At 44.4% G+C, this 12,702-nt stretch overlaps 1 protein-coding gene across 3 annotated transcripts in view; it reads left to right on the top strand.

Moving 5' to 3' along the window:
* Positions 1 to 12,702, top strand: part of SVOPL (SVOP like) — an 80,739-nt gene that overhangs the window by 35,908 nt on the left and 32,129 nt on the right. For 2 of the 3 annotated variants that reach the window (XM_081533111.1, XM_081533109.1), the window contains exons 12-15: positions 87 to 292; positions 2,405 to 2,516; positions 3,305 to 3,386; positions 5,424 to 5,513. In XM_081533111.1, coding sequence (XP_081389237.1) covers positions 87 to 292; positions 2,405 to 2,516; positions 3,305 to 3,386; positions 5,424 to 5,513 — 490 coding nt within the window. Of the gene's footprint in view, positions 1 to 86; positions 293 to 2,404; positions 2,517 to 3,304; positions 3,387 to 5,423; positions 5,514 to 6,304; positions 8,035 to 12,702 lie in introns of those variants that run through there. The other variant, XM_081533108.1, reaches the window with a different exon arrangement.

Below are 12,702 nucleotides of genomic sequence, written 5' to 3'. Positions count from 1 at the left end.
CCCGCCTCTCCCCACCTCTCATGGGGCTACCCCTTCTTCAGGCCTGGAGACAGCCTTTCCTGATGTCCATCTTTTCTTGCTTCCAGGCTAGGCATCTCTTTCGCCTACTACGGGGTCATCCTGGCCAGCGCTGAGCTGCTGGAACGGGACCTAGTCTGTGGCTCGCGGTCCAAGTCCGAGGTGGCTGTGACCGTGGGGGTCTTGGAGGAGAGCCAGAGCCCCTGTTACTGCCACATGTTCGCCCCCTCTGACTACAGGACCATGATTATCAGCACCATTGGTGAAATTGCTCGTAAGTGTCTCTCTGTGTTGGGTGGTTCTGTGTTTTGGGTGGGGGACAGGCAACTCAGAGCCTCACAGAGAGGAGTGGCCTGTCATACACTTGGCTCCTGCCTGGTAGGATTAGACGAGTCCCCAAATCATGCTGACGTGTCTCCAGTGTGGATGTACGTGGAGAGGGAGGACAAGTCTGGAGACGTAGAGCTTTAAATTACTTTATCGAATCAATTCTAAGACGCATTTCCCCCCATTGTAATGTCTCTGCAACTGGGATGTGTCTTACGATGACTTGTTAGGTTTCTCTTTGGAAGCACTGTTTCTGCTTTAATAGGCATAAAATAATGATACTTAATCATTGGTACCTTGGACTTCCCTGGTGGTCCACGGCTTCCACTTCCACCACAGGGGCTGTGGGTTTGATTCCTGGTTGAGGAAGTTCCTTTTCATACTGTTCATGGGGTTCTCAAGGCAAGAATACTGAAGTGGTTTGCCATGCCCTTCTCCAGTGGACCACAATCTGTCAGACCTCTCCACCATGACCCATCCGTCTTGGGTGGCCCCACACGGCATGGCTTAGTTTCATTGAGATAGACAAGGCTGTGGTTCGTGTGATCAGATTAGCTAGTTTTCTGTAGTTTTAGTTTCAGTGTGTCTGCCCTCTGATGCCCTCTCCCAACACTTACCGTCTTACTTGGGTTTCTCTTACCTTGGGTCTTGGGTAATTCCTCTCACCGTCGCCGCTGCCGCTGCCCCCGGCCCCCGGCCCTGCCTATCCCCTGTCAGCCGCCGCCCCCGGCCCCTGGCCCGTCCTAGTCCCTGTCGGCAGCCACCCCCGGCCCCTGGCCCGTCCTAGCCCCTGTCGGCCGCCGCCCCCGGCCCCCGGCCCGTCCTAGCCCCTGTCGGCTGCCACCCCCGGCCCGTCCTAGCCCCTGTCGGCCGCCGCCCCCAGACCCCGGCCCGTCCTAGCCCTCTCGGCTGCCGCCCCCGGCCCCCGACCCGGCCTAGCCCCTCTCGGCCGCCGCCCCTGGCTCCCGGCCCCGGCCCGGCTTAAAGCTTAAAGCTTAAAGCTTAAAGCTCAACGTTCAGAAAACTAAGATCATGGCATCTGGTCCCATCACTTCATGGGAAATAGATGGGGAAACAGTGGAAACAGTGTCAGACTTTATTTTTTGGGGCTCCAGAATCACTGCTGATGGTGACTGCAGCCATGAAATTAAAAGACGCTTACTCCTTGGAAGGAAGGTTATGGCCTACGTAGATAGCATATTTAAAAGCAGAGACATTACTTTGCCAACAAAGGTCCGTCTAGTCAAGGCTATGGTTTTTCCAGTGGTCATGTATGGATGTGAGAGTTGGACGGTGAAGAAAGCTGAGCGCCAAAGAATTGATGCTTTTGAGCTGTGGTGTTGGAGAAGACTCTTGAGAGTCCCTTGGACTGCAAGGAGATCCAATCAATCCATCCTAAAAGAGATCAATCCTGGGTGTTCATTGGAAGGTCTGATGTTGAAGCTGAAACTCCAATACTTTGGCCACCTCATGCGAAGGGTTGACTCATTGGAAAAGACCCTAATGCTGGGTAGGATTGGAGGCGGGAGGAGAAGGGGACGACAGAGGATGAGATGGTTGGATGGCATCACCGACTCGATGGACATGGGTTTGGGTAGACTCCGGGAGTTGGTGATGGACAGAGAGGCCTGGTGTGCTGCAGTTCATGGGGTCGCAAAGAGTCGGACACGACTGAGCGACTGAACTGAGGAAGTTCCACATGCTGCATTATGTACCCCTCCCCCCTCCAAAAAAAATTCATGGCATCTTGAATTTGAAAAACAGCATAAAATATTTAAAATAGAGATCGAACAAGTGGGCAGTTTACAATAGACCTATATGCAATAATACACATCCTGGGCATAAAATATTACTTCACATACACCAATACTTGTTTTTCTCAGACCCACATGGGAAAAGGATGTGGAAGCAGCATGATGTTGACGACAGTGTGACTGTGTCTTGGCTGCAATACCCGTGAGGTTCGGATTAAGTTGTTTCTTTATGAAATGAGGAAACCATGCCACTGTTGATAAATGCCCTTTGCTGTCAAAGTTCTGAAAATTGTCTTTTTTTCCAGTGAATCCTTTAAACATCCTGGGCATTAATTTCCTGGGGAGACGGCTGAGCCTTTCTATTACCATGGGATGTACGGCTTTATTCTTCCTGCTCCTCAATATTTGCACCTCAAGGTATTTGCTCTCTGATTGCTTTGGAACAATCTAGTTTTGAGTGGTGGTTTTAAAATGAGGTCTCCTGGGGACTTCTCTGGTGGTCCAGTGGTTAAGACTCCAGGCTTCCACTGCAGAGGGTGCAGGTTCGATCCCTGGTTGGGGAACTAAGATCCCACATGCCCCATAGCCAGAAAAAAAAAGTGTAAAATAAATAAAATGAGGTCTCCTGACCCATGGTCTTCAGTGCAGGTCAGGAACAAGTCCCTTTCCCTAGGAGAGTAGAGTACAAGCTGCCTCTACCCCTCCTACTCCCTTTTTACCCCTGAACAGCATTAGCCTGGGGGTATTCAGTTTGCTCACCAAGATATTTAGGATCTTTATATGAAGCTTCCTGGAGAATGGGGACTCTAGCTGCTGACCAAATGAGCTGCACCATTGTCAAGACAGTGATATAGACAGTGTACCTGTGGTGGGAAAATTCACTGCACTCTGAATTTGTGATTCTAGGGTGGCCTCATTCATAATATGGATGACTTATTCTGCACACTGTACCATTTTCCAGGAGTGGTCACAGAGGTGTGCTCATTTGGGGGGGGGCGGGCTGGAATGGCACACTATGGGGGGACAGGATTGAAGGTCTGAGTCAGGCTTTTGCTTTAGGACCCCCGGTCAGGCCAGCTGATGAGCAGCACTCTGGGGTCCTGGTCTCCATGGGTGTGTGTGTTGGCCGCTATCATGCACCGGGATGGGGGCCCCGGAAGGTCCTCCCATGCTGCCTTTGTAATGTCTCCCTTCTGGTTCCCTAGCGCTGGCCTCATTGGCTTCCTCTTCATGCTGAGGGCTCTGGTGGCAGCCAACTTCAACACCATCTACATTTACACCGCTGAGGTCAGTTTTGGGGAAGGGGTTCATCTATAGATAACGCATCCCTGACTTCTGCTGACTTGTGATGGATTTCTGAAAACATCCTGTTAAAATGAGCCCAGAAGGTGTGTTTGATGTGGTCTTTCTCCTGCCCCATGAAGTCTAGTGAAAGAAGAAAGATAGGACCTTCTCCCTTTCTCACTAAATCACATTCACGTTAACCAAAAAAAAAAAAAACAAACTCATTGCCCGCTTACCTTGCTTTTTGAAGAAATAGGGCCCATACCTGCATGTTGCTGATAAAATGTAAAGCATCCTATTTCTCTCTCTTTTTGAAATTAGAATGTATTTTTCAACTTTTTTCTTTTGAAAGATCACATCCCACTCTGTTGTTTGTTGTGTGTGGCTTAAATTCAAATATAAGAGTAATTTATCTTTAATTTATTGAATTATTCCACATACTTAATACATCTACTTCTGAGGGGCCTCCTCAGAAAGCCCCAGTTTAAAGAGTGAATATTCCTAGAAATAAGCAACGTCTGAATAGGAAACAGTATTTTAACTGGCTTTGTCTTTCATTGAGCTAAAGAAAGTTGTGCTGTAGGGACTGCTAAGGCTACATTCATTTTCATATCAGGAAAGGGAAAAGTCTGTTCAGAATACAGACATTACATATCAAAATCATTAAAGCCACAGGAGAAAAATATTCTTTTCCTCTCACGCAGATTAAAAATAGGAAATTATAACATATTTGACGTACATCAATACATAATGCTTCATTTAGTTCCACTGACAAAATCTGCTAAAATTATTGTGAATTTGTGAACTTAAAGATCTATATGTATTGTGGTGTACCTCTAAAGTTATATTTGGAATATTCAATTTAACATATTTTGGAATGTGTTCATCTAAAGGGTTGGTTTCTAAGTATTTTTCCCTTGATACTTAGGGCTTAAAAAAAAAAAAAGTCAAAGACGTGTACCAGAAAATGATTGTCTTGAATTATTTCATCTCCTAGAATTGTCAAAATGCAAAAATGTTGATATTAGGGCAAAGATCATCTCTATGTATCTGAATCCATTGTTTTCAATAGCTAGTAACCTCATTTTCCACAAAAAGAACTCCAGGAAAAGGCACTCACCCCCCAGGTCATCTTTGGTAAATACAGCGGTTTCCCCTGGGGCAGGATAGCATCTTGTTGCATCTGACAGATGGTGTGTAGAGAGGTCACATGCTTTACTTTGGTGAATTGATAAAAACTGATCAGTATCACACAGCATTCAGAGAAAATTTTCTAAAATTAAGCATTCTTTCATATCGTCTTCCTATATATTCTTCCTATAATCTTCTTTATTAAATATTTGCCTATCAAGAATTCTGAATCAATGAAGTACAGGTTTTTGGTGGTGGTTTAGTCAATAAGTCATGTCTGAGGGTTGCGACCCCATGGACTGTAGCCTGCCAGGCTTCTCTGTCAATGGGATTTTACAGGCACAAATACTGGAGTGGGTTGCCATTTCCTTCTCCAGGGGATCTTTCTTACCCAGGGATTGAACTTGGGTCTCCTGCATTGCAGATTAATGAGGTCTTGCTATAAATGAAAGAAAGCAGACTGTACTATATGGTTTTGCAATGCAAACATGGTGGATAGTGGAGTATGTATCTGACACTTCAGTCAATTCACTGTATCTATATTAAAGATTTGCTTGGATTGTTATTATTTGGGTGTATTTTCTTTCCATTCAGTAGAACCACCTTTATATGTTTATAGCTCTAAGGTGAAACTCTGATTCCACAGTTTAGCTTTCTAAAATCACATTTGGAATATTAAACATATATTTTGGAATTTGTTCACTGAAAGGATAATTTCTAAATGTTTATTATCTGATACTGTTAAAATTCAAAGTTGTGTACCTGAGAAAATGAACATCTTCTATTCTTATCCTATCTATATAGACTATTTGGCCTTCTATATATTATCAAAGCCTGACCTGGGGAGGGAAGAACAGAGAACTTGGAAAAGGAGTCTTAACTGATTCTTTCTACACTGCCCCCATCCAGGTCTACCCCACGACGATGCGTGCTTTGGGGATGGGGATCAGCGGCTCCCTGTGTCGAATTGGAGCAATGGTGGCACCATTTATATCCCAGGTACAGCCCAGCGGTCTCTGTAGGGAGGATATGTCTAAGGGAGGTGGGGAAAGAGCGGCCTGGGTCCCTTCAGGTTAAGGGTTTAACCAAAGATTTGTCTATTTGAGTTTTCTTGAGGTGCTGTTTTCTCATTGTTGAATTTGGTGGGAAAAGAGGCTACATCAATGCTTCCAGTCAATAGCATGTATTGCATCATATGAAGGGTTTGGATTTTGCTGGACATTGTTAGCAGAAGATGCCAAAGACACGGATGACACAGGGAGCTGGAGCCATTGAGTGACAGTGGGCTCCAAGTCTGCTGTCTAGGGTGCAACTGAAAAACAGAACACAAACATGCAGGGAGGCTTGAACCAGGGTGCAGGGAGGTGGCCCTGGGAAGTGCAAGTCCAGCACTCAGGCAAACCAGTTGCAGGCTGGGAAAAACTCCAGAGATGTTCGGGACCATGATGGGGGGCCCTTGTTTCAGGAGGGAATCAGAGGCGGATATGGTAACCCACATGGTCATGGTTCCTCAGAGGGACCAAATGGCTTGCCCCTCTGCACTGGTCATTCTGTTTTGGCCACAAGAAATGAAAATCCGCCTGCGCTGGCTGCAGCCAAAAACAAGAGTGAGGCTGGGCCCTGGGTGGGCCTGATCCAGGCCGTGAGCATTGTTGGGAACCCAGGCTCTGCCTCCTCACATTTGTCTAGGGTCTGTGGTCACTGAGCATTCAGACTGCGCCCTCAAGACCAGTGTGCTGTGCTTGCCCATGGACCTTGCCACCTTACAAATCCCAAACATCTCTCCTTAGATCCAGCTACCAGAAGATACCGATGTGCTCTCTACATCCCAGAAACATGCTCTCCTTGCATCCCACTGGCCAGGCCTGGTCAGCTGTTTATACTTGAGCTACATCAGTTGCAGCCAAGAGTCAGGCTTATGCACAGAAGCAGCCAGGGAGGGGCAGTTTTCGGAGAAAGTTTTGGGTTGATGTGGGCTGAGCAGACTGTAATGTGTATTTCCTACAATTTAACAGAGGATTTTGCCACCACTTTTCTTAAGACTATCTTGGGCATGTTTTGCCTGCTCATCTTTATTTATTTAAAAGTGTTATTATTTTTAGCTGCATCGGGTCTTAGTTGCAGCACTTGGGATCTTTCATCGTGGCGTGAGGGCTTCTTTCTAGCTTTAGAGCACAGGCTCACTAGCCCCTCAGCATGTGGGATCTTAGTTCCCCGACCAGGAGTTGAGCTCAAGTCCTCTGCTTTGGAAGGTGGAGTTTTAATTGCTGGACCCTCAGGGAAGTCTACCCTGCTCTTGTCTTAATTTAAAATGGGGGCAGTTTTGGTCTTGCAATTTTGCTTTTCAGAGTTCTTTTATACTTATTATTTTACCATTTCAGAAAAGAACAAAATGGTGAATGGCAGCAGTGAAATATTGATCCTATTGATCAGACTGAGGTATAGTTCATTTTCCAGACTTTAGAAATAGTCTCTTGAGCTTCCTTGGTGGCTCAGAGGGTAAAGAATCCACCTGCAATGAGGGAGACCTGGGTTTGATCCCCGGGTTGGGAAGAGCTCCTGGAGAAAGGAATGGCTACCTACTCCAGTCTTCTTGCCTGGAGAATTCCGTGGACAGAATAGTCTGGCGGGCTACAGTTCATGGGGTCACAAACAGTCGGACACAGCTGAGTGACTAACACTTACTTAAGCCCCCAGTAAGTGTTAGCTAATATCAGTAACAATTATCAATAACAATCAATGCAAGATACTAAATATTCAAACAAGTATTTCTCAACAACAGAAATACTTTTTAGGTCTAGTTGAATTATTTTGATCACAATGAAATTGGACTGTTTTGCTTTCCTTACCAAGTTTAGAATGGGAAGTTAGAATCTAGGAAGATTTGATTGCTTGTAGAACATTTGCCTGGGGCTTGGGGTGGGGTGGACTGTTCCGAGCAGACAGTAGAGCTTGGTGTCACTCTCATAAGTTCATCAGTCAGTGTACCCTTGGACATGATTGTCAGACTTCAGTGCATATCAGAATTGCTAGGGTAACTTGATAACATGAAGACTCCTGGACTTCACCCAGAGATTCTGATTCTTAATGTGAGATTCATCACCTATAGTTTTAACAGAGGGAATCCCGTGTCATTGGTCTGTGGACCGGTGAGGGGTGTGGCAGTCAGCGAGGAGTCTGGCTTTACTTTCACTTTTCTTTCTACTCCTTCCTCTTCCTTCCCTTTCAACTCCCCTTCCCTCTCTCCTCCTCTTTCTTGTGTCTTTCATTTACTTGGGTGACTCATTTGACAAGTTATTTTCAGAGTAATTCTCTACAAACTTCACGTACTCACGTCACAGTTTGGCAGTTAGAATGCCAAAAAGGACTCTATAAGCTACAATCTATAATTGATAGAATAGAAGCAAGGATTTATAAGGGACTTCTGTACTTCTGCAGGGAGCATAGGTTTGATCCCTAATCTGGGAACTAAGATCCTGTATGCCACGAGGCTCAGCCAAAAAAAAAAAAAAAAAAGAATTTATTCCAGTTTAATATTCAACCAACATTTGTTGCATGCTTACTCTATGCCTGGCATTGTTCTCTTTATTTACAGCAGTAAATAAGCCAGAACAGGTTCCAGTGGTGTGCCAGAACTGGCCTGCCCTGGCTTGTGAAAACCGATTGTTAAATTTTTAGGAAGTAATTTTGCAAGCTAGTTGATGTCACATTGCAGCCTGAAATTAGCATGGTGGTGGTATTTATCCCATGGCCACAGGTAAATACTATATTAGGACTGTTTTTGGAAAGCCTGTTAAACATTTGGCAGCACGCCACCACAAGAATCTTGATCTCAAGAGGCATAATTTCAAGAGAATCTTTATAACTGGGCTTCCCAGGTAGCTCAGATGGTAAAGGATCTGCCTGTAATGCAGGAGACCTGGGTTCGATCCCTGGGTCGGGAAAATCCCCTGGAGAAGGGAATGGCTACCTACTCCAGTATTCTTGCTTGAGAATTCCATGGATAAAGGAGCCTGGCAGGCTATGGTCCATAGAGGTGAAAAGTGTTGGACACGACAGAGTAACTAATGTGCACACACTTTACAAATATGCAAAAAATCAAAATGAGTCAAATAAATTATTGGTATATCTTAATTATTTGCATATCTGTAAAGCACTCAGCTGGAAAGTAAGTTGGAGGCAATGATAAAGAATGACAGGCTTTCCCCCCCTACACACACCCTGTCCTTTGGCTCAAAATTACTTTCCTGAAAGATAAATTGAATTAAAATCCATACATTCCATTAGGGACAGTCCTTTATAAAAGTCAAGGCTTCATATAGCCAATATTATATAGTATGTATAAACGCCGTGTAGCCTTTAAAAATTGTGAATCACTGTATTGTGCACCTGTAACTTAAATAGTGTTGTACATCAACTATACTTCAATAAGACAAAATTACAGGAAGAGATCAGGCCTCTTGGGGGAGATGACATGGGAGTTGAGACCTGACGTGTGAGAAGCTAACAACTTGTAAAGGGTGACAGCAGTCAAGTGAGACAAAAGCTGGTCCAAGGTCCTGGAACAGGAAGGGCTCAGTGTGTTCTTGGAACAGAAGATAGCTATGGTGAACAAAATGCTGAGATACGGGAGAGTCAGGGCTTCCCTGTTGGAGCGAGTGGTAAAGAACCCGCCTGCCAATGCAGGAGATGCAAGAGACGCAGGCTCGATTTCTGGATCAGGAAGATCCCCTGGAGGAGGAAATGGCAACCCACTCCAGGATTCTTGCCTGGAGAATTCATGGACAGAGGAGCAGGCAGGCTACAGTCCATAGAATCGCAAAGAGTCAGGTGTGACTGAAGAGACTTAGCACCTTTCTCTCAGGTCTACTAAAGACTTTGGATTTTTTTCGTGGGAAGTAATTGAAGGGTTTTAAGCAGCAACATGGCCAGCGTTTGTATTTTAAAAAGAGCACTCTGGTTGCTAAAGAGTTAATTGACAGGGGATTGGGAGAGGGCAAGAGGGGAGCAGGCTTATCATAAGGTATTTATCTGAAATGGGAGATTACAGAATTCTCGAAAACCCTTTTTCTGATAGTGTGGAAAGACTACATAAAAATTTACAAGTTCTGCCCAAGAAAAAACAGACAAAAACACCAAGATAAGGATGAAAAACAAACCTTTACTTTTTAAGGGTTTCAGAAAAACCCTAATTGAATCGTCACAGCTGAGCAATGATTTTTGTTGGCCTGTTGAATTCCTGACCCTCCAGAGGCATGAAAACACATTGAATCAAAACATCAGATGATACACGTAACTTTGCCAGTTAATGGGAATGAAAAATCTATCGATTTTTCTAGTTTCACAAGTGATTCCTCAGTTCAGTTCAGTGGCTCAATCATGTCCAACTCTTTGTGACTCCATGGACTACAGCATGCCAGGCCTTCCTGTCCATCACCAGCTCCCAGAGTTTACTCAAACTCATGTCCATTAAGTCGGTGATACCGTCCAACTATCTCATCCTCTGTTGTCCCCTTCTCCTCCCACCTTCAATTTTTCCCAGCATCAGGGGCTTTCCCAATGAATCAGTTTTCACATCAGGTGGCCAAAGTATTGGAATTTCATTTTCAGCATCAGTCCTTCCAATGAATATTCAGGACTGATTTCCTTTAGGATGAGCTGGTTGGGTTCCTTGCAGTCCAAGGGACTCTCAAGAGTCTTCTCCAACACCACAGTTCAAAAGCATCAATTCTTTGGTGCTTAGCTTTTTTTATAGTCCACCTCTCACATCCATACATGACTACTGGAAAAACCATAGCTTTGACTAGATGGACCTTTGTTGGCAAAGTAATGTCTCTGCTTTCTAATATGCTGTCTAGGTTGGTCATAACTGTTCTTCCAAGGAGCAAGTGTCTTTTAATTTCATGGCTGCAGTCACCATCTGCAGTGATTTTGGAGCCCCCCCAAAAATAATGTCTGCCACTGTTTCCACTGTTTCCCCATCTATTTGCCATGAAGTGATGGAACCAGATGCCATGATCTTCATTTTCTGAATGTTGAGTTTTAAGCCAACTTTTTCACTCTCCTCTTTCACTTGCATCAAGAGGCTCTTTATTTCATCTTCGCTTTCTGCCATAAGGGTGGTGTCATCTGCATATCTGAGGTTAATGATATTTCTCCCAGCAATCTTGATTCCAGCTTGTGCTTCCTCCAGCCCAGCGTTTCTCATGATGTACTCTGCATGTATGTTAAATAAGCAGGGTGACAATATACAGCCTTGACATACTCCTTTCCCGATTTGGAACCAGTCTGTTGTTCCATGTGAGAGTTGGACGGTGAAGAAAGGTGAGTGCCGCAGAATTGATGCTTTTGAACTGTGGTGTTGGAGAAGACTCTTGAGAGTCCCTTGGACTGCAAGGAGATCCAATCAATCCATCCTAAAGGAGATCAATCCTGGGTGTTCATTGGAAGGACTGATGTTGAAGCTGAAACTCCAATACTTTGGCTAACTCATGCGAAGAGTTTACTCATTGGAAAAGACCCTAATGCTGGGTAGGATTGGGGGCAGGAGGAGAAGGTGACGACAGAGGATGAGATGGTTGGATGGCATCACTGACTTGATGGACATGGGTTTGGGTAGACTCCGGGAGTTGGTGATGGACAGAGAGGCCTAGCGTACTGCAATTCATGGGGTCGCAAAGAGTCGGACACGACTGAGCGACTGAACTGAACTGAAGTGAACTGTTCTTCCATGTCCACTTCTAACTGTGGCTTCTTGACCTGCATACAGATTTCTCAGAAGGAAGGTAAGGTGGTCCGGTATCCCCATCTCTTGAATAATTTTGCACAGTTTGTTGTGATCCACACAAAGGCTTTGGCATAGTCAATAAAGCAGAAATAGATGATTTTCTGGAACTCTCTTGCTTTTTCGATGATCTAGCAAGTGTTGGCAATTTTATCCCTGGTTCCTCTGCCTTTTCTGGAACATCTGGATGTTCACGGTTCACGTATTGCTGAAGCCTGGCTTGGAGAATTTTGAGCATTACTATACTAGCGTATGAGATGAGTGCAATTGTGTGGTAGTTTGAGCATTCTTTGGTATTGCCTTTCTTAGGGATTGAAATGAAAACTGATCTCTTCCAGTCCTGTGGCCACTGCTGAGTTTTCCAAATTTGCTGACATATTGAGTGCAGCACTTTCACAGCATCATCTTTGAGGATTTGAAATAGCTCAACTGGAATTCCATCACCTCCACTAGCTTTGTTCGTAGTGATGCTTCCTAAGGCCCACTTCACTTCACATTCCAGGATGTCTGGCTCTAGCTGAGTGTGAGTGATCACACCACCGTGATTATCTGGGTCATGAAGATCTTTTTTATATAGTTCTTCTGTGTATTCTTGCCACCTCTTCTTAACATCTTCTGCTTTGTTAGGTCTATACCATTTCTGTCCTTTATTGAGCCCATCATTGCATGAAATGTTCCTTTGGTATCTCTAATTTTCTTGAAGAGATCTCTAGTCTTTCCTATTCTATTGTTTTCCTCTATTTCTTTGCATTGATCACTGAGGAAGGCTTTCTTATCTCTCCTTGCTAGTCTTTGGAACTCTGCATTCAAATGGGTTTATCTTTCCTTTTCCTTTTCTCCTTTGCCTTTTGCTTCTCTTCTTTTCACAGTTATTTGTAAGGCCTCCTTAGACAACCATTTTGCCTTTTTGCATTTCTTTTTCTTGGGGATGGTCTTGATCATGCCTCTTGTACAATGTCACAAACCTCTGTCCATAGTTCTTCAGGCACTCTTTCTATCAGACCTAATCCCTTGAATCTATTTGTCACTTCCACTGTATAATTGTAAGAGATTTGATTTAGGTCATACCTGAATGGTCTAGTGTTTCCCTACTTTCTTCAATTTAAGTCTGAATTTGGCAATGAGGAGTTCATGATCTGAGCCACAGTCAGCTCCCGGTCTTGTTTTTGCTGACTTTATGGTGCTTCTCCATCTTTGATTACAAAGAATATAATCAATCTGATTTTGGTATTGACCATCTGGTGACGTCCACGTGTAGTTTTCTCTTGTGTTGTTGGAAGAGGGTGTTTGCTATGACCAGTGGATTCTCTTGGAAAAATTCTATTAGCCTTTTCCCTGCTTCATTCTATACTCCAAGCCAAATTTGCCTGTTACTCCAGGTTTTTCTTGACTTCCTATTTTTGC

This window comes from Giraffa tippelskirchi, chromosome 10, assembly GCF_054371585.1.
Source record: "Giraffa tippelskirchi isolate mGirTip1 chromosome 10, T2T-mGirTip1v1.2.pri, whole genome shotgun sequence".
Classification (NCBI taxonomy): domain Eukaryota; kingdom Metazoa; phylum Chordata; class Mammalia; order Artiodactyla; family Giraffidae; genus Giraffa; species Giraffa tippelskirchi.
The sequence above is the reverse complement of the archived record's forward strand: the minus strand, read 5'-3'. Positions and strand labels throughout refer to the sequence as shown.